Source organism: Helicoverpa armigera, chromosome 14 (genome assembly GCF_030705265.1).
Source record: "Helicoverpa armigera isolate CAAS_96S chromosome 14, ASM3070526v1, whole genome shotgun sequence".
NCBI lineage: Eukaryota > Metazoa > Arthropoda > Insecta > Lepidoptera > Noctuidae > Helicoverpa > Helicoverpa armigera.
The window spans coordinates 5,970,724-5,997,468 of record NC_087133.1 but is presented as its reverse complement, the minus strand read 5'-3'; the positions used below and the strand labels follow the sequence as shown (position 1 = coordinate 5,997,468).

Here is a 26,745-nt window from a genome sequence, read left to right as displayed (position 1 = left end):
CTTTGTACCTGTGTTCTGTGATGGAAGCAATTGCAGCAGTCCTTTGTTTTATATTATTATCCTCATAAATACTACGTAACTACGCAACAGCGATTTAATTAACTAATAAAGCAATAACCCAATAACAGTAAATTATTGTACCCATTGCTTATTGGCGACACTTTTGAGAATAACAATTTAAATAATCCTTGTATGATAAACATAGGTAACCACTTAGGCACATTAGACAACATATTTTTTTTCATGTGACTATTTTGTCAATCGGTACCAACGAATGTGAGTGAGTGTTGTATTGTAGGTACTATCTAACTTATACTATAACTATACCCTTCCAAGATCATAATAGACATTAAAAAAAAAACTTTGTACAGGCAAATAAAAATTTAATTTCACATGAAACACCTTAATATTGAAATAAATCACATTGTGCTAATACCTTAGGTTTACATAGCACTTAGCAGGTACAAATATAGGTACATAAATCAATGCAGAAGGTCATGAATAATGACGTCATAAGTGTTGCGTCATACGCACATTGATGGTAATCAGAGTATAATGACGTAGTCTGCATAAAAAAGGTTAGTAAAAAAAGTGCGCATATTGGCGCGAAAGCCATTGAATGCACTATTGACTATAGCAACGTGACTGAATGTCTCACATAAAAACTTCATACTGGGCGCACCTGGTATTGTGGATTTCTATAAGCTATCCATCCGTTCTTTTGTGGTGAGAGATTTGATTGAAATCAACGGATAGGTTATAGAAATCCGCTGTTAGTGTATATGTTAGTGATCTCTCCTTCTTTAACTTATCTTATTTCTAAGACAAAAGTAACACAGTTATTTATGCGGTGGTTTAGCTCAGGTAATTTGTATAAATGGTTAACAATAAAATAAATTTTCTATTCCTTATAATACAAATAATAGATCAAATCTATTTTAAAATAAATAATAGTACACAAACACAAATTCACTTATTTTATATTAGAAATGAGTTACCCAACATAATACTTGTCAAAATGTGTTATTTTATGAGGTATGTATGAACTTGATTATATCCACATAAAAAATAAATAGACAGCTAAAAATGTTAAGAATCTTAATTAATCCTAATGTACATTTAAAGCAACAGTTCTATAAGATTTCTAGACCACAACAATAACATAAGTTATGCCCAAATAAACTTTACATAGACTCAAGCTAATTTGATATATAATGAAAAAATTTATGCCTTCATCAGTTAGGTGAGAAGTCACAATAATACTGACTTATCAGAATGTATGGTAGACAATATCATTAGCGCTATAAACAACCATGATAGATATGATATGATTATATGATGATCACAATAGACATGGTTGTTTATAAAGCTAATATATTGTGTTATATTCAAAGAGTATTAAATGAGATTCAGTGTATTAAGTGTTTATGGTTATTTTCTTAAATTGAACTCCTTATTGTCCAAGCTCTTTATTCTTGATGGTAGATGCTTCAATCGCTTTGATTAATGTTGCCCTGTAACAGAAGTTTAAGTTACAGATAAGTATTTCAAAATTCAGATTATGTATTTCAACATACCTATATGCATTTGTGATGACTTTACAATTAAAAACTACTGTGCAGCGTACACTGAGTTTTAAGTACCTCCATACCATATGTGTGACATAAAATTATCTATCTAAACTTGCTCTATAATTCCCCAATTTTATATGCAGTTACAAAATATTTACCGTAATCCACCCTTTTCAAGTTCCGCGATGCCGCATATTGTGGAACCACCAGGGGAACAAACTTCATCCTTCAGTAGTCCAGGGTGTTTTCCAGATTGTAACACCATTTGGCCACTGCCAACGACCATCTGTGCCGCGTGACGTAACGCCATTGCTCTTGGCACACCTTGCTTCACTGCCCCATCTGCCAACGCCTCAATCACCACATACATCTGAAACATTTGAAAACAAGCGTTAATTCAAACATTTGCATTTCCTTTTTGATCATCCAAAATACAGCTGCATGAAAATGCTACTGGTTATTAATTAATTTAAATTAATAATTATTAATTTAAATGATACTGGTAATAGTAGTGGAACTAATTCAAATATGTATGTTCTATTCACTGGTAACTTACTTTACCCTGAAGTATCTACTATTTTGTTTAATGTCAATTAACATTGAGAATACTTACATAAGCTGGTGCACAAGCAGTCAATGCACCCAAGGAGTCCATCAAATCTTCTGGAATTTTCTCACAAAGTGCAGATCCGCCCACAAGTTTTTCTAGGAGTGAACATTGCTGAGCACTGACTTTAGAGTCAGGTGTGTATAAGCATATGCCTGCTCCAACTGTCATCGGCGTGTTGGGCATTATTCTTATCACGTTATGTACATCACTGTTTAAGTATGTTTTGATGTTCTGAAAAAAAAAATAACAGGTGATTCGATTTTGTTTCATGATAATGTTAGTACCACCCACTACAAATGGTGAGCGACTGAACCCATTTGAATAATTTGGTCATTCATTTGTTTCTTGTGTAATTATTTTCACCATTAGTTATTAATTTGTTTTGTTAGGAGTTTGTCAGGTCAGTTCGTAACTCAGTTAAAAATACATAGAGCACAAACCTTATGAAGTTCTTTTATTTGCATCCCAGGCAACATAGACACAAACACAACTTGTTTGTCTGTTGTTTTCGCATGCATCTGAATACCTTTGAGTGCATCATGTAACTTAGTTACTTTCACCCCAAGGAAAATAATATCGCAGTTGTCATACACTTCTCCATTTTTTGAGGTAACGTTAGCACCCATAACACTCCAGTGTATTAGATTTTCAATGTTTGGGCCAGAGACCCAAATCTTAGATGGGTTGTGGACTCCTGAAACAAGCATTGCAGGGAATAAATATAAGATTATTTATAGAAAACTAAGGAGTATCAACATGCTGTAGGTTGATAGTTAATTTTTCTGTTGACAGTATTCTTTTCCAAGCCTATGCAATACCTGATATAAAAAAAAAAAAAATTTGTTTTTATATTCTCTTATTGAATTCTGACACTTATGGGTATATTAGACATTTCAATAGAACTGCTTTTATGGATTTTAATGGCTGTAATTCTTTTACTTACAGAAGGGCTGCAAAAGGAACCTTATTTAAGCTACAAGGTCTTAATTTATATATTAAATTAAACTTTTGTAAATACATACCACTTTTGAGGATTCCTTTCACAATCGCTGTAGACATATTGCCACCACCAATGAAACCCAAATTGAATTCCATGTTTTTTTCTTTCTTTGTTACTATTTGCAGAGTAAACAACGGCGCGCCAAATTTAATTAGAGCCTGAAATAGAGACACGTTTTGGCATGTGAAATATGAATATCTGCTAATTAATAAAATTTTGTATGTTCTAGTACGTAATGATAAAACAACACAACTACAAGGTATATCTTAATAGTTTTAGATATATTTAATTAAATTGGTAGTTATTCTCCAAAAATATTGATTATACTTCCAAAATGTACCTTTTGTGTGAAGACTGAACGTTAAAGTAATATACAGAACGGTTACCTGCAATCTTCAACCGATGAAAATCAATTTGTGAATGACTCAGGGGCTGGTCACTGCCGTACTTGACTAGATTTCGGTAAAAAATTTAGAAAAGCGCCATCTGCAATCCTCTTCCTAAAGTATTTAATATCTTCAAGTGATAATAGATGGCTCTTTAATCAAAAATTAACTTCCATAAAATATCACTAAAATTATTGAAATCTAAAAATTATTTTATATATTAGTATTACGTAGGAAATCTATCAATTATTTTTATTAAATCTGTACACTATTTTATATACATAAATTATTTTTCTATAATTATTTTTTTGGTTGGCAATAAACCGTGCCAACTGCCAATGCTGAAGTTAGAATTTGAATTTTAATGGCGAGTACAGTACATACAATTTGTGTGTTAAGTTTTCGTCCATTTAAGTGTTTTCTGCTGTTGACTTGCGTTGATTTGAGTTTTACTCATCCGCTGTGTTTTCGGTGAATTAGTGAGTGAGTTGAGCTGTGCTCCTCTGTTTCATTGTTTCACATAACTTGCGAAAAGACGCCATTAGTGTTTAGTATTATTTGCGATAAAGACGCCTTTTTTGTGATATTTGTGAAATAGACACTGTTATTGTGTTATTAGCGATTAGAGACGCTTGTTTGAGTGCATATAATCATGCCGAGGCGGTGCGAATTGGGATGTTCACACAACCCGGGTAAGTGCTTTCTTTATCAAGTTCATAGTACCTAGGGCCCGATTCTGTTAATAGTATCATTAAGTTATTAATATCAAAATTGAATAGAAATTAAATCGCAATATCAGTTTTAACCATTTCGGGCATTCTGCTACTAATATTTATAAGACCAATCGTATTCCAACGACATTCGATTGGTTGCTATTGGTCTGCCGTTTTGGTTTATAGGTACATATTACCATATTATTCTTAGTCTATATTGCCATATTGCCTCAAAGTCGTGGTGGCCTAGTGGGTAAAGAGCCAACCTCACAAGTATGAGGGCGTGGGTTCGATTCCAGGTCAGGCAAGTACCCATGCAACTTTTCTAAGTTTGTATGTACTTTCTAAGTATATCTTAGAAACCAATGACTGTGTTTCGGATGGCACGTTAAACTGTAGGTCCCGGCTATCATTTAACATCCTTGGCAGTCGTTACGGGTAGTCAGAAGCCAGTAAGTCTGACACCAGTCTAACCAAGGGGTATCGGGTTGCCCGGGTAGCTGGGTTGAGGAGGTCAGATAGGCAGTCGCTCCTTGTACAGCACTGGTACTCAGCTGAATCCGGGAATTATTCCCAATAGTTCTAGCTGTCTCGGGATTGTCTTAGTCACGACAATTTGTGCCGACTGTTCCCTTTGAAAACTGACTAGAGGGACTATTTTCTCAGTTGTCATTGTTATTCCTTCTTCCTTCCTAAGAAAAAAATGTAATTACCATAGATTTCAGGTTTTTATTTATTATGTTACATAGAATCACATAAAAAATATATATATTATTATTTTAACTAACACAATGTCAACAGGCTTACAAAATCGATTTTTTATAGTAGTTAATACTACTATAAAAACAAAACAACATTATGTTTCCTATAATAGGCACAATCACAGATAACTTTAATTAATACTAATCACAGATAATCACTAATGGTTAAGTTAAAAGTGCTTATTAGTCGCATGCTTATTTGTAACACAGTTTGTAATCTTGTTAAATTAAATAAAATTAAGAAAACGATTGGTGTTAATAGAAATTAATAATATGTGATGTACCTATTAAAGGAAACACAATGTTGTTTGTTATAAGAAATAAAACCTGAAATCTATGATAATTACATTTTTTTTTTTGAAGATTCTATGTAGCATAATAAATAAAACCTGAAATCTATGGTAATTACATTTTTTTTTTGGAAGGAAGAAGGAACCGTAGCAAATGTCACCCCGGTGACAACTGAGAAATAGACTTCCCATTTGTCCCTCTAGTCAGTTTTCAAAGGAACAGTCGGCACAAATTGTCACCCCGGTGATAACTGGAAGACAATTCCGCTATCACCCGAGGACAGCTAGAGGGGACTATTACTACATAGTATAAAACAAAGTCGCTTTTTCTGTCATGTGTCATGTTGTATGTCCCTATGAACGCTCAAATCTTTAAAACTACGCAACGGATTTTGATGCGGTTTTTTTTAATAGATAGAGTAACTCATGAGAAGGTTTTATGTATAATAACATCTATTAAATAATGGAGAAATACTGTTACCCGTGCGAAGCCGGGGCGGGTCGCTAGTTGGGAATAATTCGAACTGGTTAGACTGGAAGCCGACCCCAACATAGTTGGGAAAAGGCTCGGAGGATGATGATATTGCCATATTGCAATCGTAAATCGTTTGCAGACAATATGATTCATTATTGAATCACAGAAAAGGATAAACACGTTTATTTAAAAGAAAAATAGTGGAATGCCACATACGCTTCAATCGTAATTGAGTCGTGATTGATCTCAGTCGGATGTGAATCGCATGTCGCTAAAGTAAAATTAGCAGGGCAGGATTCTGCGCAATTTTTCTTTGAAATAAACGTTTTATCCTTTCTGTCATTCAATAATGAATCATTTTGTCTGCAAATGATTTACGATTGCAATATGGCAATATAGACTAAGAATATTATGGTAATATAGACCAAAATGGCAGACCAATCGCAAACCAATCGAATGTCGTTGGAATACGATTGGTCTTATATTAGTAACAGAATGCCCGATATGGTTAAAAAAGCTGTTGCGATGCAATTTCTATTCAATTTTGACATTATTAACTTAACAGAATCGGGCCCCAGAATCGTGCTCCTGAAAGCTCCTAGTCATCCGGATAAACTTGTCATCACGGGAGATACCAACTCAGTCAATTATAAGGTTGGGCGTTTAGAGAAACACAGTTCCTTACGAGTAACCATTTATTACTGAATCCCATATGAAATGATACATGATTTAATAAGATAGACATACATAGATAGACACGCGCACACATACATAGGTAATAGGTATTCATTCATACATACACTATACAATATCAGCATACAAACTTCATATTTTTGTAATTTATTTTTCAGGTGTGACACAACATCAATTTCCACACCCAGAAAAGAATCCTGAGTTATTCAAAGCCTGGGTTAATATAGTTGGTGGAAAACTGGAGACTGCAGATGATATCAAATTTTACAGAAAGCGAGTCATCTGTGACATACATTTTGCAGACAAGTTTAAGAATCGCAACAACCGTTTAAATAACATAGCTGTTCCTACTCTCCATCTTCAGGGTAAGATTTAGATCTTTATTCTTGAACTAGATCGCAATGCCACCTACTGAGTTAAAATTGCCATTAAGAAAACAAAATTCTTAATTATTCACAATTAAACTGAACTGAAATCTTTAGGCCACCTGTTTGCAGTATATTAATATTTAATTGGATATAAAATGCAGTTCATTCACCCCTAACCAACTCGGTGAAGGTTGTTGTTTAGTGGGATCTTAGACTTGTTTTTACTATTTCCAGGTGCTCCATCACAAGATGCTCATATGCCTCCTGCAACTCCACATATACCAACTGAACTTCCTATGCCTGAACATAATATATGGAATCTGCCTTCTACATCAAAGCAAATAGTCACTGGTACGTAAATGCTTGGCTACCTACATTCTCAAATTATGTTTAACTAGCTGCCATAATTAAATACTGCATTTTTTTTATAATAATAATCCCCCCCCCCATGGGGCCACCTTGACGTGATGGGGGAAGGCATGAACGCTTAAAGAAGTCAGTAAGAACTAGACGACCCTGTGCCAATTGGTAAACATGAGGTACCATCAGAAAATATAGTCATAACACCTCGGCTAACCCTTTCCAACTAACGGTCCCAACTTCCCAACTAACCTTCCCTTTCCCTTTACCTTCTCTTCAGTGTCTGATAAAATATATATCTTATTACTTTAAAATATGTACTCTGCAGTCACCTTCTCTCTTTCACCTCTTAACTTTTCTTTTTCTTAAGTTTTAAAACATTGCTCCTAATATAATTTAATGCGACTACGAAATAGAGTAATAATACCCCAGGCGGGTACCGGAGCTAATCGCGATGGAGAATCCCGCCCCTTTGTATTCTGGGTGGGGCGACGCTTTTAAATTTCATTTTTTTCATAGATACCTTTAAGGCCACCTGTTTGCAGTATAGTAATATTTAATTGGATATAAAATACTGTTCATTCACCCCTTAACCAACTCGGTGAAGGTTGTTGTTTAGTGGGATCTTAGACTTGTTTTTACTATTTCCAGGTGCTCCATCACAAGATGCTCATATGCCTCCTGCAACTCCACATATACCAACTGAACTTCCTATGCCTGAACATAATATATGGGATCTGCCTTCTACATCAAAGCAAATAATCACTGGTATGTAAACGCTTGGCTACCTACATTCTCAAATTATGTTTAACTAGCTACCATAATTAATTACTGCATTAAGTAATATGTAACTGTTGTGTAGTCATTACAAACACACTTCAACTTGATTTATTGTAATGACAATTTAGGTTAATAATCCTCATGTAACTCACACTAGTAATTTTGATGTTTACAATGACAATGGTGAATTATTATTATTTTATTTTCAGCTGCACCTCCCAATGCGTGTGTTATAGCAGCAGAACATAATTATTGCAGTAAACATGGTATACAACAAAGACGGAAACTTAAAGGAGACAAAAGTAAGTGCCAATGTAGTTTATACCATAAGATATCCAAAAAAAATGTTTATACATAGGCTACTTTTATCTGGGTGTGGAAAGTAGTAAAGTAAAAGTTTTTTTTGCAGAAAAACTGAAATCAACTTCATCGCTGGAGAATGAATTAAAGATTTCAAGATTCCAAATGAAGAATTTAAAAACCGAAATTATTCGGTTACGTAAACGGAGTAGTAGTTTGAAAGAAAGATTAGCCAGCGTTGATAAAATTAGCAATACAAATTGTTTAAAAAATAACGAGAAATATGACAACTGCAGCAAAAATATTCACAAACATGCAGTACACCCAAACTCACAAGAGAGCTCGTGGGCGGAGGTTTACTTTAAAGGAAAAAGTTTTGTCTCTCTCCATGTACAAAAGAGTCCCAAGAGTTATACTCTTTTATATAAATACTTTACATTGCCCTCTATAAAATCATTAAAAGGCTTCTTGCGAAAATTGAAATAGAGTCGGGGCTAAATAAGTTTTATTCATAAAATGAGAAAGACTGTGAAGGAATTAAGTCCAGAAGATCGCCTCTGCTGTCTTATTTTTGACGAGATGTCAATATCGCCGCAGATCCATTACGACGGATCTAAGGATAAATTAAAGGGATTCGCTTGGCGTAGTAAAATTGCTGACCATGTTTTAGTTTACATGGTCAAAGGATTAAAGAAAAATTTAAACAGCCTGTTGCATACTTTTTTACAAATTCTGTTAACAAAGCAGAATTAAAAGCCTTGACTATAAAAGTCATTAAATATGTTCAGGGTACAGGGCTTAATATTTTGTGCACAGTGTGCGACCAAAGCACAGTAAATGTCAGTGTAGTGAATGAAATTATTGAAGATAGTAGAATAAAATTCATAAAAGAAAATAAGGAATGGAGACATGATGTAATGGAAGTAGGGAAATCTAAAATTATCCCATTATTTGATGTCCCTCATTTATTGAAAGGGTAAGAAACAATTTACTTACGAAGGACTTAAAATATTTCGACTTCGAAGAAAAGGTTGAAAAGACGATAAAATGGGAATATTACCAGAAAATTTATGAAGCGGACAAATTACATGGTGAATTAAAAATATGTCAGAAACTAACTGATGAACATATTTATGTGGAGAAAATAAAAAAAATGAAGGTCAAACACGCAACCCAAATTTTTAGCCGCAGTGTTGCTACAGCTGCAGAACATTTATCTGCTAGGGGCGATTTATCTAATGAGTGCCGCCAAGTAATTACATTTACCAAAATGATGGACAATTTATTTGATTCCTTAAATTCAAGCTCATTTAATATGATACATGGAAAAATGTATAAATGTGGTGTTAGAAACAATTCTCCTCATCATGAATTATGGGAAAATGCCAAAAAGGTATTAAAATCAATAAAATTTATTAAAGTTAAAAAAGAAAAGGAAAATAAAATAAGATTAATTGAAACGAGTTCGGTACCTTCAATAAAAATTTTATACGTACTATTGAGGGCATGCAACAGTTGTGGAAAATATTATCCCAAAAATATTTATTTGATACAATGATGACCAGAAACTTTAACCAGGACCCACTGGAAAATTTTTTTGGGAACATTAGAAGTTTTGGGGTGAGGAATACGGCACCCAACACAATTAGCTTTGAAGGTGCCTATAAATCACTTCTTTTAAATAATTATAACTCACCCCATTCACTTAACGCTAACTGTGAAAATGATGACAATGATTGTCTTCAGACATTGAGTTTCTTTTGGAAGACAAACTTTAGAAAACACTTCTAATGTTCCCAGTAATGAGGTTCTACCATTTCAGCAAGAAGAAAATGACGAAATTGAGGTGCCTTTTATAAATTTAAATTCTGAGCCTGCTGATGCTGGTCAGGCCAATTATGTATGTGGGTGGGTGCTGGCTAAATGTTTTAAAAAAGTTGCTAAATCATGCAGGCACTGCAAAACTGAACTAACTGGCGACAGTCAATTAAAATCAAATAGTTATATAAGGGCAAAAGAATATACAAAAGGAAAACATTGTCTGTTGTATCCCAATATAGTGGCGGAAAAAGTTTTAAAGACATACAAAATATTGTAGTAGAAATTTTGAAAAGAATGTGCCAAAAACTAAATTAAAAGAAAAGATAAAAATGTTTTTAGACATATTTGTGGATTATCCTTTCACCTGCGATATCCACAAGATAGAATTAAGAAATGTTTTTGAAAACATTACAATAAATATTTTGGTATATAGTTGGTGCCGCTCAATTAATCGAATTTTATCAGGTAAAATCCAATATCGTGATGAGGATGATGAAACTAAACTTTCAGCACAAATTTATTACAATAAACATAAACATAAGTAAATATGATTTTTATTTAATTCCAGGTCGCCTACTAAGTACTTTCTAAATGTTCCTACATAACGTTGTTCTGTTGAGTTGTAGTAATCTGTGTTGTATTTCCATATTTCAATAAATAACTATTTTCTACATTCTGTGGCTATATTTTGTAAGTACGTACGTATGAACAAATTCCCTAGAATATCTATAGACGGTTATTCGTCATCTCGACACACTAAACTCACCACGAATGTGTCGAGTTGGTGAAACTCAAAATTTGTACATTTATCATGTCGTCAACTCGCCACGTCAAGATTTTAATTCGTGTCCAGTTAGTGAAACTTAGATTTTATCACTTTTATGTTTTCGCCAAGTTTGGGAATCAACTTTTCGCGTTTCAAACGTTTGCAAAATGGACGTTCAGTGGCCGATGATGTTTGTGACACAATGTATCCAGTTGGCGAAAACATAAAAGTGATAAAATCTAAGTTTCACTAACTGGACACGAATGAAAATCTTGAGTGGCGAGTTGACGACATGATAAATGTACAAATTTCGAGTTTCACCAACTCGACACTTTAATGGTGAGTTTAGTCTGTCGAGATGACGAATAACCTGTAGACAATACTGATGTATACATGTGTGTGAAATGGGATGTACGCACACATAAACAATTTGTTTCGGCAGACGATACCAGATGGCGCTTCAAAAATCGTTTGAAGGTTGCAGAAAAAAATCGAAGTGGGTTCTCTATTCCCAATCTATTTACTATACTCTATGGAATGACTTTACATCTAGGTACATAATCGAGTCAAAATCAAGCAAGTCTAGAAAAGTAGAAAAATCTAAATCACTGGCCTTAAATTAAAATCAATCCCTTTCTTAAGATGAATGACAATGACATATATGACAGACAATTGACAACCAACAGCGAGTGGCAAGGCGAACCCAAGAATGTTCCATTCTTATTGGATTCGAAGCTAACTCAACAAAAGCAAATCTCCCTTTTTGAGGAGGCTCGTTTATTGGTCGTTGCAGTATTGTCGTCATATATAAACAAAGAATAACACTTATCTTTAAATATAACAATACCTACTGTTGAAAAAATCTTTAAAATTATTTTCTGACAACTGACTCCAGTCTGAATGAAACTATTCTTTTAGGGTGAAATTGTGCGACATTTGATAGAGTCTAAAATTACCAACCCTCGTTCATTAGCGTGATGATTCTCGTTTTTCTCAATATGAGAGGAAGTCTTGTCCAGCAGTGACATGAGTAGTAGGCTAATGATGATGAGCGGCGAACTCCGAAGAATTAAGATCCAAGAATTTGGCTGCATAGTATTTCCTACTGGTTTCTAACCTCTGAACAACAATAGCAATGTAATTTTTTTGCCTAGAGATGAGTCTCGAATGTTGTCATGAATAAACAAAAGGTCCTAAAGCACAGATTACTACAGATACTTCACTCAGTAGAAAACTTCCAATACCTATTACGATAATTGCCTACTCCTTCGCGTCAGCAACCACTGTATGCTAAAATGCGCCTAAATGCTCAAGCGTACAGCAGTGATTGCTTCGCACCGCGCGATTCCACAGTAATCGCAGGGCTGCCTCTTCGGTAAAATTAAATTAACATAACTTTTTATCTATGTTATTGAGAACTGTGAATATGTTCTGACTTTTATGTGGCAGTTAAAAATTTTATCATTTATAAAATATTTAACCAACTTAAAAAAAAGGAGGTGATTAGACATAGGTACAGGCCAAACTGAGAAGTTTGACTTGTATGGTTTGTAGGTATGTATGTTTGTGCGCGATAATCTCGCGTTTGGCTAAACCGATATCGATGCGATTTTCAGAAAAAGATTTGTTACATTTAGGAGAACGTTTTAAAATAAGTATAATACTTCTTAGTTTGATGATGATCTTCGGAGATGTTCACTAGAAATGAAAAAAAATTAAATTTAAAATTATTTTTTAAATTATTTCTTACGGCTTTGTGCCTTATTTGAAGTCGGTTCTCTTTTTTTAAAGTTTGTTTTATTATTTTTGTAAGTTTGTTTTGTTTTATATACCTATTGGTGCTGACTGTAGAAGAAACCTAGATAAAACATAATTATATACATCAGTGTGTAGGTAAAATAAAAAAATCTTTAAAGTTACAGCACATAAGGCACCACACGGCATCGTAATGCGCGTACGAACGAACAGCACTATTAGAAGTCGGTTAAAAATTGAACGGCGTGCGCGCGCTTCGCTTGTGAAAACCGCAACTGAATTTGATCCGCCGGCGGACCGAGACCGCTCGGCTGGGCGGTAGGCACTTATAGCGCGCAAGTACATGGAGTGACGGAGGCCTGCCTAAAGGCCCTATTAAATAAATTGATTGCGAGTAGATACGAGACGGATTACAATAAAATATTGTAAAATATAACATTATCTTCAATATTAAGAGGAAGAAGGCTGCCTCGTTGCTAAGCAGATCAAGGTCCAGCGCTAACAGCATCCTACAAGTCTTGACCGACAAGCATGATGCTCTGGTGCTTAGACATTGGATGGAGTTGCTTGTTAGGCAAACGTTTAGCTTTTAGGTATTACTAACCCTTAGTCGATAAGTTATAGTTGATAAGTTACTAACGATTGGAATAAATGCATTATTATTATTATTAAGTCTATACTGCAAGAACTATAGTCTGTTTTTTAAACTCGTAGACTAAATTGACACTTGCAAAATGTCAAACTTTCTAATAATTTTGCTAGCTCTGTGGTGCAGTGTTGTACTTACGATACCGGTTCGTTGAATCGTAACTTTTTACAATAAGTCATCCTGAAATAATGGGCTTATCCTTGATGATTACGCATGGCTTTGCGTGGTCAGATATCCCTGGCAGTTTGTAGCACGTCGTACAGCCATGTGTACGTACGTGAATTTTAAATATAAAACTTTAAATGAATATTAAATTCGTCTATTATAGATAAAAAGTTACGATTCAACGAACCGGTATCGTAAGTACAACACTGCACCACAGAGCTAGCAAAATTATTAGAAAGTTTGACATTTTGCAAGTGTCAATTTAGTCTACGAGATTAAAAAACAGACTATAATTTAGGAAGTTCTGTCTGAACTGAAATAAACGTTAGTAGAGTTCAACCCAAATTATATAGTACTGCGCGTCTTTTATTATTAGGCCGCCAATGTGACCGTTATTTTTATATCTTGTTATTTAGTAATAAGGTAAAAAGATACCTTACCATTTTTATTTTTGTAATTTTTTATTGCAGAAAAAATAAATTGTAATGTTTTTTTTTAATTTGATTATTTTGATGTTGACACATTATTTTCCTTTGGTGTTACCAAGCAGAAAACTCGATTATTTAAAGAATTTAGTTATGTATGGCAACTCTGACAGTTTGTGGCTTCATTTTGTAGGGTGAGGTGTAAGTTGTGTTTTTTGGATTATTTTGATATCGTTATCAATTTTACAATGCTGAAATAGTGTTACTATCTTAAAAGTGCTCAAATATGTGTCGTTGTAGTGTTTCATTCAATTATAGGTTGTATGAAGTGTAGTGTCCAACATGTTTCGATGTATACCTTTGTTCAAATGTAATCGCCAAGTGGAATGTGTAGACAAGCGGCATTGCTCGTTGCCAACAATACCCGAAGACATTTTACGATATTCCAGGAGTTTAGAGGAGCTCTTTTTGGATGCAAACCATATACGAGATTTGCCGAAGGTGAGTGTATTGGTAACCTAAATAGGGCGAATCATTTCACTCGTGGGCGTTTACCTTATCACTGATTAAGTGTAAATAATATCAATGCGTCTTACGTTGTTATTGGTATGAATGAGCATAAAATTCACATTCTTCATACTTTATGAGCAATCTTGAACTACTCCATAGTACATCATACAGTATTGTACTCACAGTTTATTTTTTGTAAATATCAGTAAAATAGGCGGATTCATTCCGTGTTCCTGAATAATAAGAGATGTTTGAATATAACTGCTAAATAAACATGTAGTAGAGCTTTTAACTAACTAGAATATATGGGTCTCATGGGGTTTAATAGGGGGCACTATTATTGTATGTACTTTGAATTATGCTGTTGTTTAACAGAATTTCCACTGGACAAATTATTTACTTAGCTGGCTTACATAAGTACTTTACTTAATATACAATTACTCAGTAATCCATTTTATAATCTGTGTATGTTCTGCAGATTTAATTGGTCAAAATGTATTTTTTTATTATTTATAAAATACCAGTTTGAATTAAATGCTGTAGTAGTCAAACGCATGCCTATGTGCAAATAAAAATGCTACAAAATTATGAATTGTAGTTTTTTTTACCAAACTTTTGTAGTTTTTGTCAAAAACTTGGTTACTGTCCGGAAGCTTAACAAATGACTGGTTCCTAAAATCAAGAAACAACTTGTGTATAAGAACAAACTTTTTATACAAGTCAGCCATAAAGAATAATACTATTGCAGAACTCAAATAATGGAAAATGATCACCTAAGGAATGTAATTTCCATCAATTCCTTTTTCCTTTAGACTATTATCGTCAAATGTTTCAGGATTATCAAAATGTTGTTAACAATCATACTTTTTTGTTTCAGAATTTCTTCAGGCTCCATAGACTAAGAAGATTAGGCCTCAGTGATAATGAAATCCATAAACTTCCAGCAGATATACAGAATTTTGAAAATCTAGTTGAGCTAGATGTATCTCGAAATGGTAAGTTGTATTTTAGAAAACTGCATTGTTTTTGTATTGTGTGATAATAAAAGGTCTTGTGTCTGAGTTTCCTCAAGTCTGCCTGATAGTATAAATATGTTATGAAATAGGTAGAGCGAGTGCAGGAAGGTTTAATTATCTTAAAACTAAGTTATTTCAATCATTAGGTCAATCACTACAGTTCTTGTCTTCTGCTAGTAAAAATATATGATCAAAAAGTGCACCTACATGCGAGGCTTTAAACTCAAATTGGCACAGTTAAATGTCAAGATTTTTTCTAGGCAAACAAGACAATAATTGTCAATAATTTTACATAAAATATGGCTACTATGGCTACTCATTTAATTATTATTTGTTCATTGTTTTAGCTAAGCTATGTCATTGTTCCAGACAAATAAATGAACTTTATTGAAGTCACTGTTAGGTGTGATTCAATCCTAATTATTTATCAAACTATAAGCCGCCTAAGTATTAGAACAAAGAATTTTTCAAATTGGTTGGTCAATGATCATATCGGCTACCAAACATAAAAGAAGTACAAAAATCCAAATTAAGAACCTCCTCTTCGAAGTTGGTTAAAAATAAAATAAATACAACGCGGTTACTTACATAATTAAATAGTTACATCATGATTTTGATCAAGACAGTTCAATTTAACTCTGAGAAAGTTGTAGTGTAATAATGACTTGGTCTTTTACCTTTTTGTTTTCTATCATTTACAAATGGGTTCATGATACAAAAATACACATTGCTATTAGTTCATATTTAAAACAGTTCAAAAGGTAAACTTTCTAGTCATTGGCTAAAATAACATTCCAAACTGAAAATATTTAAGGTTGTAATGTCCTGCAATAATCAATATGCACGTCGCGTCTTTGTCCATCAAGCGCATAACTTCACGTGCACACCAGGTGCGAAATACTCGTGAATGAAATATCACATGACACAAAAAAACAATTCATCTTACTGTATCTATAGGTCCGAACCTTATACATTTTGTAAAACGGATGGACGTCCTGGCAAAATCGAATTATTTATAAGAATCTGTAATAGTGTAGGTTTTGACAATTCAGTACTTTAGTATTTTTTTCATGCGTGGGAAATCATAAAATACACGATCCTTCCTGCTGCTACCAGCTAGTACTATCAGATTTTTACTGAACCCTTCATAGAACCATGCATGCGAGCGGGTTATGATGCATTTGAATTATACCTATTAGCAAAACAATCCATCAATACCTAATTGGAGAACTATTATCTCTAAACTATCATTGTTATGTTCATTCAAGTACCGAATAGCGGTAATAAACCTCTTGTTTAGCTAGCATTAAGTTAATGCGCTATGATTCAGAATCTATTAATCTTACGTGTGATTGACCCCTTTTATGTAATGCGAATTAGGCAATTGGTGAGGATTATAGGTATTTTCGCTCCAACTAGGTACACTCGCTACTTACAGACGCAACAGATGCTATCCAATACTAACGGTACCGCAGATTCCAGCTTCTTTTTAAATCGCAGCAAACCAAGTTGATAACAACATAAATATACGATTTATCTACGTCGACTTGCTCACATGAGGTTTCCAGTGACCTGGCCTTGCACAAATGCGGCACGCGGCTGCAAATCTCCACTAAGCGTCTTTCCCTATTGTGTATTCAATGGGAAAATATTTATTCTTGTTTAGTAATGTTAGGTGGGAATTTCCACCTTTATTCGTTACCTATTTTGCATTGAAGGTCGTGAGCTAGCACGAATAAGCTGTAAACTTTATGCGGTTGTCTTTCTTTTGTGGATAGATTAATCATGTTTCATGACTGAGTTCCAGCAGTTTTTTGAAACAAAACGTTATGGCTTATAAAATACACCTACAAGTTCAGAATTTTTATAGCAAAATGTATTTACTGTCTTTGAATGATGCGAATATTACCTACATTACATCGGAATTTGCTTTAAAACCCTTTCATACACCTTAGCTGTCAGTGCTGCAGTTTCTAATTGACTAGAGTCAAGTGTGTCTTTGCGTGCTGGATGTTTAGTTTAATTAAGGTTACTTACCAGTCGGCTTGAAATGGCCCAATTTGACAAATTAATAGTTGACAGCGCAGGCCAAAATCATTTACCTACGAAAGCTTTGAGTTGCATAGTTTCAGAGTTAAATTCTGTTTCAAGACACGGCCAAAATCTCATTCAATTCGTATCAGATTTTGATTGTCTGAATACTAGAAGCCTCCAAAAAACTGCAGTTGGCATAGGAAACTTAATCCAGATGTCTATCTAAACTTAGGATTTCATATGAACATCAGGCATGTAAAAGCTAACATTATATACCAAGAGTTTAGCCCATGAATCAAGATTTGTGTACAAAACAGCATTTCAATACTTTTGAATAACCGGGTCATAGTTCCATTTGTGCTTTAATCTTCATTGTATTGTATTGTATAACGTAAGCGAACGTTCTCGCGTATCGCGTTCCTAATTATTCGCATGGTAATGTACGGTGTATCGACAATAGTGCAACTACCTAACATCGCCACTCCATTTAGTATGACGGACGTAACTACGTAATAGTTCACTACCGCAAGACCTACATGACCAATCCGATGCAATAACTCATTTTTATTCAACGTACGCGACCCCTTAACTATGTATTATTGCACAGCAAAGAAATACGTATAAAATATTTCTAAAGTAATGCTCATACAACAGCGTACTCATCTCATATCTATTTAAGAAGTTCTCATCAAGTATCTAAGTCCTGTATAGCATTTGCATCGAATTGACACCAATCTTGTTCAACTTAAGGCTGTGCTTCTAGTGTTTGCGGTATGGATACCGTTTCCTTTCAATGCTGAGACGACAGCATGATCTCTCAAACGGGGTTGGTCCAAGTACCATAGATTAGCGTGAAACTGTATTTCATACAACCACCACTGTTCACAGCTGCCTACCCAAAATATTTCTGCACTGACTTGAACATGAAAGGAAAGTGCTATTTTAAGAAAATTTCCACTGAAATAACTGAGCGGAATGCCTATTTTTGGCAAGCTGTGAACGTTGTAAATAAGTTACCAGAGTCTGCCTGATGATACGAATACAGTTGCCGTAATGTGACATATTAAAATAATCCTAATACTAAAGCGTGATAAAACTTTGTATCAACTATAATCTGCATAGTCCCAGTTCGCTGGCAAAAAAACATTGTTTACAGCAGCATTATAGTACTAGTGATCATTGTAAATATTGACAACTTTTTGTTAGTTGCCTGCCTGTGTTATTGAACTTCAATTTCCTTATTATGTTTTCCTGACTGATTATAAACGTCGCTTATTTATACAGCCAAACATAATTCCTTACTAATTACAATTTGAAGCTTGTAAGATGTAGACCGAGGTGACAATAACTAATTGAGAATCAAAAATTGCTAGAATGTGAGACAGCCATTTTGTATCCACCACGTTCACATACCTATGATCGAGGGATCCCGAGAAATAAATTCAAAGACGCGCTGCATCATGGCGAGATGAAGCACCAATGCAGATTAACCAAACCACTAATGTTGCTATATGGAAGACTTTTCCCACACAGAAGGGCGATCTCATAAAATCTGTCGCACTGACAGTTCCCAAGCCTCCATCGAACGCAGAGCTTCAAGACGTCGCAAGAGTCGACTGAGACATGACCACCAATACTCTGTTTTTGACTGACAGTGCGCTACTTCGGAGTAGAATAATTCACCATCTCTGCCTTGTGAACATTATCCACGGAACATTACTATTTAAACCTCTCAACTCAATATTTTTACCGTAACAATCTGACGTCACCCGGTAGTAAGTCTATGTTGTTAAACAATTGCGTTCCCACATTAGACGAACACCAAGAATTTTAACAAGTTTTGCAACAAACCATGTAAGCATAAGCATTTATCAAGCTATCACCATCGAACGTTATGATTTCTTTTTTTATAACGAGTCCTGATGATTGATATTTTTGGAAGTCTATATTTGTTGTATCATCGACATTCGATAACGTCTTTTGTTTGGTTAAGATAACCTTAATGTCGTATCAGTTCGTTTTAAATCCACCTGTTTTTGGCTCACTAGGTTATTGTATGTGATGCACGATACGGTCATCATTTTTTTTATTTATAAATATCCAATTGATATTTTGCTTTCCTAAGCCGACAATAAACATTCTTAGCAAAAACTCATCTTATATTTATGATCGTCCCGTTAAACATTAAGACTCGTGACATTCTGGTCAACAAGAATCACCGCTACGGTAATTGCTCTTGATTTAAATTAAACCTAATTTACAAATGTGGAAATGTAAATTACACAAAAAAATACTAATGTGTCTAGTTAAGTATTAATTATGAGGAACCGGGACCACAAAAGGATTTCCGATTTAATTACAACTATTACTTCCTTATTTTATTATGACTCACAGGTTTATTTAGCAAAAAAAGACGGATGTCGGAATATCCGTATGTGTTACAGTTAGCAAGAACATTGTATTATTTTGACCTAGTAGTCGTTTCGTGTAATGCTAACCTAATATGTTTCACTTCATTAACTTATTTGACGAGGGTACCGCACTCACTTCTTTGTTGTGCAAAATATTGACACCTTACCGTATAGGGATGTATATAATTAACCAGGGGATACGAAATAATAACCGAGATGAGGATCAGTTTATAAATATCTTTGTTGTTGTTTGGAGGCCCCACTCATTGGAAAATACCGCATCTTCTGACTTTAGCCCACTGTAACACTCAAATCTGTAGTTAGGTCATACACTGTTTATAGGCAATTTTCACGACCTCAGTGGATTAGTCAATTTAAATCCAGAACTTTCTATTCTAAAACGTTCACAGTTATATCATAAACTGCTTTCGATTACGTATTTCGTGCCCTAAGTATGTGAGTAAAGTATTTCACTAACATGCTACATAGATGGCAAGTTCGCGGTGGGTGATTCGAGTACGTTTCCAACGACCCGTGTAGATGAACTAGATTTCCTGTTAAACTCGCCATCAAGCGGTTAGTGCCATGTTATGTTGTATACTATACCAACATCTGTGTATTATTCACAGTTAACTGCTTCGCTCTAAAACAATGCAACGATGTATTGCAGATCTATGTTGTAGAATACCAAACACATTATACATACATATACTACTCTCCCGCTTCGTAAATAATTCCAAGTGATCAAAATGTTAATAGGCTTTAATAAGCAATTTGTTTGTTATTGCAAAGAGGCCCTGTTGATGACAACGTGAATCTGGGTGCTTAATTAAGTCGATCCTGCCAACTGTAATTAAATTACCTCCTGTAGTAATAACATTAACTTCAGACCAGCAATTACTTTAGCGAGGTGTTTAATTTAGAGTTTAATAATAAACCCTGTGTGTCACATTTTGCTTTCAGGGAATTTTCGTACACGTTAGCTGCGCTGTTGACGATTCAATTTCATTGAAAGTATCATGTAATGAGAATTTTGTATTATCAAGCTAACTAATTGCCATAATATCGATGTTTCTTATTAATAATGGAATACTTATTTAACTGTTAGTGATTTTGTACCACATGTAATGGGTCCCGATTATTGTTTTAACAATAATTTCATTTGACGTTATAGGCGCAAGATGCAAATCTATTTGAGTTATTTCTCCAAGTCTAGTCTACTTTGCATAAAATATGCCTTCCTTGTGGCCGCGGTTCCTCGCTTGCACTATCTTTATTCAATCTTGGCATGACTTAGCAACTACGTGACGTAGTAGCTTTACTGTAGAAAGTTTTCAGTGTAAAGAGATAAAAGCTTAACTGTTGATAGAAACCCCAGCATACAAGCGTATAGAAATTCTCTCCTTGTGAGCTTCTGCAAGCTTGTACTAAACAAAATAGGTTGTTGAAAATAACAGACCATAGCAGATAAAATAAGAAAATATCGATCCACTAAAGAATATAAGATGATATTTTTACACCTTCTTCAATGAAATGAAGCTAACCAAGGCAAGGCCTCATGTGCAAAAGTGTTTACTCTGTTCCTAACTGATGTCCCTGGCCAATGCCTAGAAAGAGCAAGGTTGTCGTAATATCTTTGTAAGTAATGGGTATCGCATAATAATTTGATATTATCAGTTCAAGGATTCCCATCACTAATTAACAATTCATATTCTCTAGGGGGGTCCATTGTCGCAGCTTTTATTAATCCGCTTATACTAGGGTTTACTCAGAAATAATTAATTTAATTTTAATTGCCAATTACTTTTTTAGCCAGGGAGCCGTCACGGTTACGATGATAACTGATGGTATGTGGGTGAGGTTGGGATATTGCAGAAATATACATATTAAATGTCAAACTGTTACGATGATGAAAGTAATGTTCATCTGTCCAGACACGACTTGCATGAAAAAAATAATGCTTGATTGTTGGGCAATCAAAATTAGCAATACTTGTTGTATTAAATAGAAGTCTCTAATTGTAAATTGCTGATAGAAAAAAAAGATACTGGCTATGAATATGTAATCCTCAAACTTTTCATGATTAGATTTATTTGCTCCGAAAGTTTTAGACTAATCAAAGTGTCTAGACAAGTTATTTGTTTTAGAGGGGTCAGAGGTAGAGCAACGGTTTCAATGACTGCTCATGGGGCTGTTGAACTGACGAAGCGTGCTGCCGAACATAGTATTGTTCTCCATACTCCCACGCGTATGCACCGCTCGCGATCACCCGTTTGTCTGCCCTATAATAATCATTAAGAATCTCATCGGTCTCTCATGGCACAAATTCCTCAGTGCATGAGAGCCATTTGAACGTCGCTTGTTTTTACAAATCAAGCGTACCCACCCACTACCCATGCTTCTTATCACACAACCGGGCTTTCGTAATCCGAAGATTTGATCAACGGAGTGAGGTCACCTTTCGACCGGTTTTGTTACAATAAATCGAATAAAATATTTATGGGATGAGAATATTACAGGATTGGTTGAGGTTATTGTGAATCCGACATTTTCTAGCCGCATATCTGAAATTAATAATAGCGTATTGTTATTTTATAACAACGAGTCGGCGTAAAACAAATATTATGTTTTCTGTATGATGCGTGATTAATCAAATTCTGGTTCTACGAGACGCATTCATCTCGTATATAAAAGTGAGAAATGGTCATATTTTATGGGTTCGGTACACGTTCTTGTTTGTTGATTAACATGTGGTCACAAAATAATATTCCGTGACACAGTGGTTCAAATTGTTCTTAACGTGGAACATCGTTTATGAGCTATAAATTACCATGTGAGTTGTAAGTTTACATGTCTTTACATTAAATATTCCACTGTACAGTAATAAAATCAAAGCGTCAGGAAATATCCAACTTGGGAGCAATGGCACGTTTACTGTCGCAGGTGTGACTAATTCTTGCGTGCGAGCAAGTACTCAGAACGAGATGTTTAATATAAAGATACGTTTAAAAATAATAAAAGTGTACTGTGCATGTTAAATCTATACTATTATGGCTCTATGCATGATGTAATGTACGTAATATTCGTTCCCACGTTTGTATTTATTGGGTTCGTTTGAAGACTGAGCCACATGCAACAACGTGTTTCATATCACAACTATGTCATAACAGTAAACATTGCTATTTGCAGGCTGGTTCTATTTAGTCTTCCCCTAAGCAAAATTATGAAAGTCTTGCATCTGAACTGATTCAAAGATTTGAGTAATACGGATGTGCTAAATCATAGCAAGTAAAATTTTACCTTACACATTTTTCTTTAATCCTAGTCCATTTATAACGTTGTTCAAGATATTCGACTAACGCGACCCTTATTACACAGCAGTAAAACTACGTTTACCTTTGTGACATTGCTTTGTTTCAAGGAATGAGCGTTTAGTTTTACTCCAATTTTAGAAGCCACATTAATTACATAAAAGCCTGTTTTAATATTTTCATTCAAAATATGCGCTCCAGCTTGTTCACGCATAACGTACGAGCATTCATTCGTTTGTTTATGCTAATCACTTAGTACACACGAAGTTTTGTCTTACTTCCACTGATTGATCCAAAAGGCTTATTTTTGGTTTATGCGAATTGTTTATAACGGATTACACTTTAATACGTCACTAATGTGTACCAGTACTACTAGTAGTAATAGAACTAGTATGCTCAAGGCATATAGGTAGAATAGTTTGATAACTGCCTATGTTTTTTTGTGCAATATTAATTTCACCCACAGGTTCGTTGATGCGAGCCGCACAAAACAAATAGGATTTTTGCCCTTAGGGCGCCTATTGTGTTTGAGAGACCCACTGGTTGAATCAACAACGTCATTATAGTCAACGTTGGGTCGGTATAGACTACTCGTTCGTTGCTTTGTACAACGAACAACTCAATAACGTTCTAATGGGATTCCAGTGGTGGTAAGCCACGCGAGACCGCCACTCGACCGGCGACTATAACTTTTACTGTTCATTTATCGAACCTGCATTGTTTATGTAGGCTCGACCTATAAAAGTTACACCGTATGTTAGTACTGTTTTTATTTCCATAAAGGTAGCTATTTTTGCAAGGCCAGGCCGGACGTACGAACATGTAAATCAAACATCTGTTAACCAAACTATGCGGTATGAGAAATGGGTGCGTTCGAGACCCAACGAAAATCTGTGGTTGTCTGCCGAACACTTGTTACATCATCTCTTAAAAATAAATTGGTTGCTTGTTCAATTAATAAACTGGATCTTGTGTGTATTTAACAGGAAGGTTAACAAGAATAATTACTTTGATATTTAGCTATCTACAAAATAATTGTAGTTAATTAAAGAACATTTTTAAGAATCTTAAATCACTGGACATAGAGACTTCATGGTCGCTTACCATGTTATCCGAATTCTTTTCACAATTTAGTAAATCAAAATTTCTCACAACACGATAAGAGAATTACAAAAAACTAAACAGAATTTTTGAACTGTCTGCACGCACACGGTGAGCGCTACGCGACAACACATGCATGGTATCTTGAAAACAATGCGCAAGTAGAATTCAAAATGAGCCTGATTCATTCACCTGCTTGCTTTATTTGGCGTGACTCGTCTTTGATGCCTTTTTGAACTACTTTATCAAAGGCGTAGCACAAGATAACCTCCACTAGAAAACTCTTTTTCAATCCAATCCTCGCAGTATTGCCATGCAATTTGCTTTTGCATGGCAATACTGCGATGCATCTCTAATCTACGTAGATGCCTATACGATAATCTGAGTAAGAGAGATTCCGCCGCAGGATGAAGATTAATTTCCTTCCAGTTGCCGTTCCTAGGCCCCCACCGATTTACCGTTGGTTTCTGCATGTTATTGCTACGGATATTACGCGATATTGGTCGTATGCTCATATGCCTCTTGTATTTAGAAACAACTTATGTCAATCATGACTATTTGACCGAGTTTTTGTGAGCACTCTCTTTATTACTAAGAATGTAATTGTTTATATTAGTTTTATTTGTCTGTATTTCGCAATATACATATACAATTCTTTATAGTTATTTAAAACTTATTTTTGTGACCTCTGTTTAACCAATAATTGGCCACTGTGTAAGTCCGAGTCATAATAAATGTTATGGGTACTTCGCTTTATTGTAGTAGCTGTTGATAAAGCTTTTAATAAATACATAACGACAACAGTAAAAAAAGGTGTTGGATGAAAGTCACTGGGCCACTTCGGTTCTTAATAAAAGATTCCGCTCAAAGTCACAACTTGATAATTGTTTTTCTTGTTATACTTTCCATTTGACCTACTCTCAGTCTTGAAGCTAATTAAAGCGATGCTCAATCTAATTCCATGAAAAATTATAAAAGAGTTCTTTGAATACGCAGCATTTAATTGAAGTTCATAATTATTCGGATCACTGACATATGGGAACGCTCGAGAGTTGTAGTACTTACCATATAAATAAACATCTTCAGAACACTTTTCGAATTACAGCGGAAGTGCCATTACCGTAGACCTGTTCCGAACAGCTTCCCGCACCCTTCAGATAAACAAAGAGGGCACTAAGAATCCACATAACATACCTTTCTTAAAATAGCTACACTTTTCAAAAGAGCATTTCTCCCGCCTCTGTTTTAAAAATATGTTCAACTTAAACATTATTCAATGAATGATTTACTGCCGCTTCAAACACCTGTTACATAAATTGAAGATTTTTCAAACTTACAGGAAGTTATTGAAATTAGTTTAACTACTGTTAATCCAAACCTGATTTTTACGTTGATGATTTTACGATGATCTCGTTAGTTATGATACCTTATTAATTTCATAATTTTGATGTAAAATGATAGCTTTTGCCTAATAATAGTCGCATTAATGGGGTGACAGTTAATATTTTTTTATGTTTTCTGAGAATATTTTATGCTGCACTATCCACTCAGCTTTCATAATGCATTAGTTTCCTGATTGAAAAGGACCGGCTTGTGTTATCGTTCGGGTTCATCCATAAAATAAGCATAGCTCGTAGCTTGACAAATAATTGATGACGACACGCCCGTTGGAATGCCCGCCCGCAAACCGGAAACCGGGGCGCACTACCGTTAACATCGTGAAATTAGAAAACCAGTTTCGAACTACCTTCGTAATAGCGTTTATTTTGCTCATAAAAATCTATTGTAATTGTGAAACATTAAATCAGAGACTCGGTAAAGTTACATTTGGTCCGCCCAGTGGTCAATTTCGTTGTTCTTTATTGCCTTCTCCACTCGTATGCCATTTAAACATAAGTAAGAAGCTAAAACACACGCTCCACGTTAATAAAAGGCCAACTCGGTCTCTTCACTTAAAATAGGCATGGATTGCCAATGCAAATATGCCGATGTTATAATAGAAATGCTGGAATGTTGCAGTTTTGTTATAAACTCTTGATATGCATATCAGTTGAGCACGCTAGTCGCTAACTAGTGCCTACGCTAGTATCCGTCGGTCGATTAACTACGGCTGTACGGGTTACGGGACTGTTACAATTTATCTGCTTCGCTAAACACGTTTTGCAGATACATATTTCGTTTGATATTGTAATAAGTCGATATCTACTTCCTTGGTTATTTTTATTTAAGAATGAATAGAGGGATGGAAATATTCTGTGTGGGTTCAGATTATGGTCTGGTACGTTTTTTGGCTCTTTAAAGTAGTTGGTACATCTAAATTCTAAAAATCCCTAATTAGGTCTTTGCAATTCAATAAGCACTACAGAATGCAGGAAACAGTTAAAATGTTTAAATAATCTACGGTATGATATTTATGATATCCATCGATTTATTATACAATCTTTGTTTGATTCGAGAAAAGTGAGTTAAATATG

General features: G+C 34.7%; 3 protein-coding genes across 17 annotated transcripts in view; 2 read left to right on the top strand and 1 right to left on the bottom strand.

Moving 5' to 3' along the window:
* Positions 1 to 362: 362 nt before the first annotated feature.
* LOC110380644 (pyrroline-5-carboxylate reductase 3) lies at positions 363 to 11,557 on the bottom strand. Of its 2 annotated transcripts, XM_064037729.1 has the most exons (7): positions 11,438 to 11,557; positions 3,568 to 3,607; positions 3,204 to 3,339; positions 2,622 to 2,875; positions 2,185 to 2,412; positions 1,730 to 1,941; positions 363 to 1,514 (listed from the first exon to the last, which is right to left on the bottom strand). In XM_064037729.1, the coding sequence occupies exons 3-7, from the start codon at positions 3,274 to 3,276 to the stop codon at positions 1,454 to 1,456; spliced, it is 828 nt and encodes a 275-aa protein (XP_063893799.1). In that variant the 5' UTR covers positions 3,277 to 3,339; positions 3,568 to 3,607; positions 11,438 to 11,557; the 3' UTR covers positions 363 to 1,453. The 2 variants fall into 2 exon arrangements, with proteins under 2 accessions (XP_063893799.1, XP_021196375.3); XM_021340700.3 differs by lacking the exon at positions 11,438 to 11,557 and having other exon boundaries at positions 3,522 to 3,607.
* LOC135117748 (uncharacterized) lies at positions 3,609 to 8,366 on the top strand. 2 transcript variants are annotated; one of them, XM_064037730.1, is made up of 5 exons: positions 3,609 to 4,259; positions 6,658 to 6,864; positions 7,102 to 7,218; positions 7,879 to 7,995; positions 8,217 to 8,366. In XM_064037730.1, exons 1-5 carry the CDS (start codon positions 4,220 to 4,222, stop codon positions 8,363 to 8,365), a joined length of 630 nt encoding a protein of 209 aa, XP_063893800.1. In that variant the 5' UTR covers positions 3,609 to 4,219; the 3' UTR covers position 8,366. The 2 variants fall into 2 exon arrangements, with proteins under 2 accessions (XP_063893800.1, XP_063893801.1); XM_064037731.1 differs by having other exon boundaries at positions 7,879 to 8,309.
* Positions 11,558 to 14,043: 2,486 nt separating the features above from the next.
* The window catches only part of Scrib (scribble), a 68,216-nt gene continuing 55,514 nt past the window's right edge, over positions 14,044 to 26,745 (top strand). For all 13 annotated transcript variants that reach the window (XM_049837097.2, XM_064037781.1, XM_064037784.1 and 10 more), the window contains exons 1-2: positions 14,044 to 14,389; positions 15,276 to 15,393. In XM_049837097.2, the coding sequence (XP_049693054.2) occupies positions 14,231 to 14,389; positions 15,276 to 15,393 (277 nt within the window). In that variant the 5' untranslated portion in view covers positions 14,044 to 14,230. The remainder of the gene's footprint in view (positions 14,390 to 15,275; positions 15,394 to 26,745) is intronic.

Bases quoted from the DNA above. Each gene is read 5' to 3' on its own strand.
- LOC110380644 (XM_064037729.1), bottom strand. From the start codon at position 3,276: ATGGAATTCAATTTGGGTTTCATTGGTGGTGGCAATATGTCTACAGCG. The intron at 2,876-3,203 runs GTATGTATTTAC...TGCTTGTTTCAG, and splicing joins GAAAGGAATCCTCAAAAGTG to GAGTCCACAACCCATCTAAG. The intron at 1,515-1,729 runs GTAAATATTTTG...CTTCTGTTACAG, and splicing joins CTTGAAAAGGGTGGATTACG to GGCAACATTAATCAAAGCGA.
- LOC135117748 (XM_064037730.1), top strand. From the start codon at position 4,220: ATGCCGAGGCGGTGCGAATTGGGATGTTCACACAACCCGG. The intron at 4,260-6,657 runs GTAAGTGCTTTC...TTTATTTTTCAG, and splicing joins GGGATGTTCACACAACCCGG to GTGTGACACAACATCAATTT. The intron at 7,219-7,878 runs GTACGTAAATGC...TACTATTTCCAG, and splicing joins ATCAAAGCAAATAGTCACTG to GTGCTCCATCACAAGATGCT.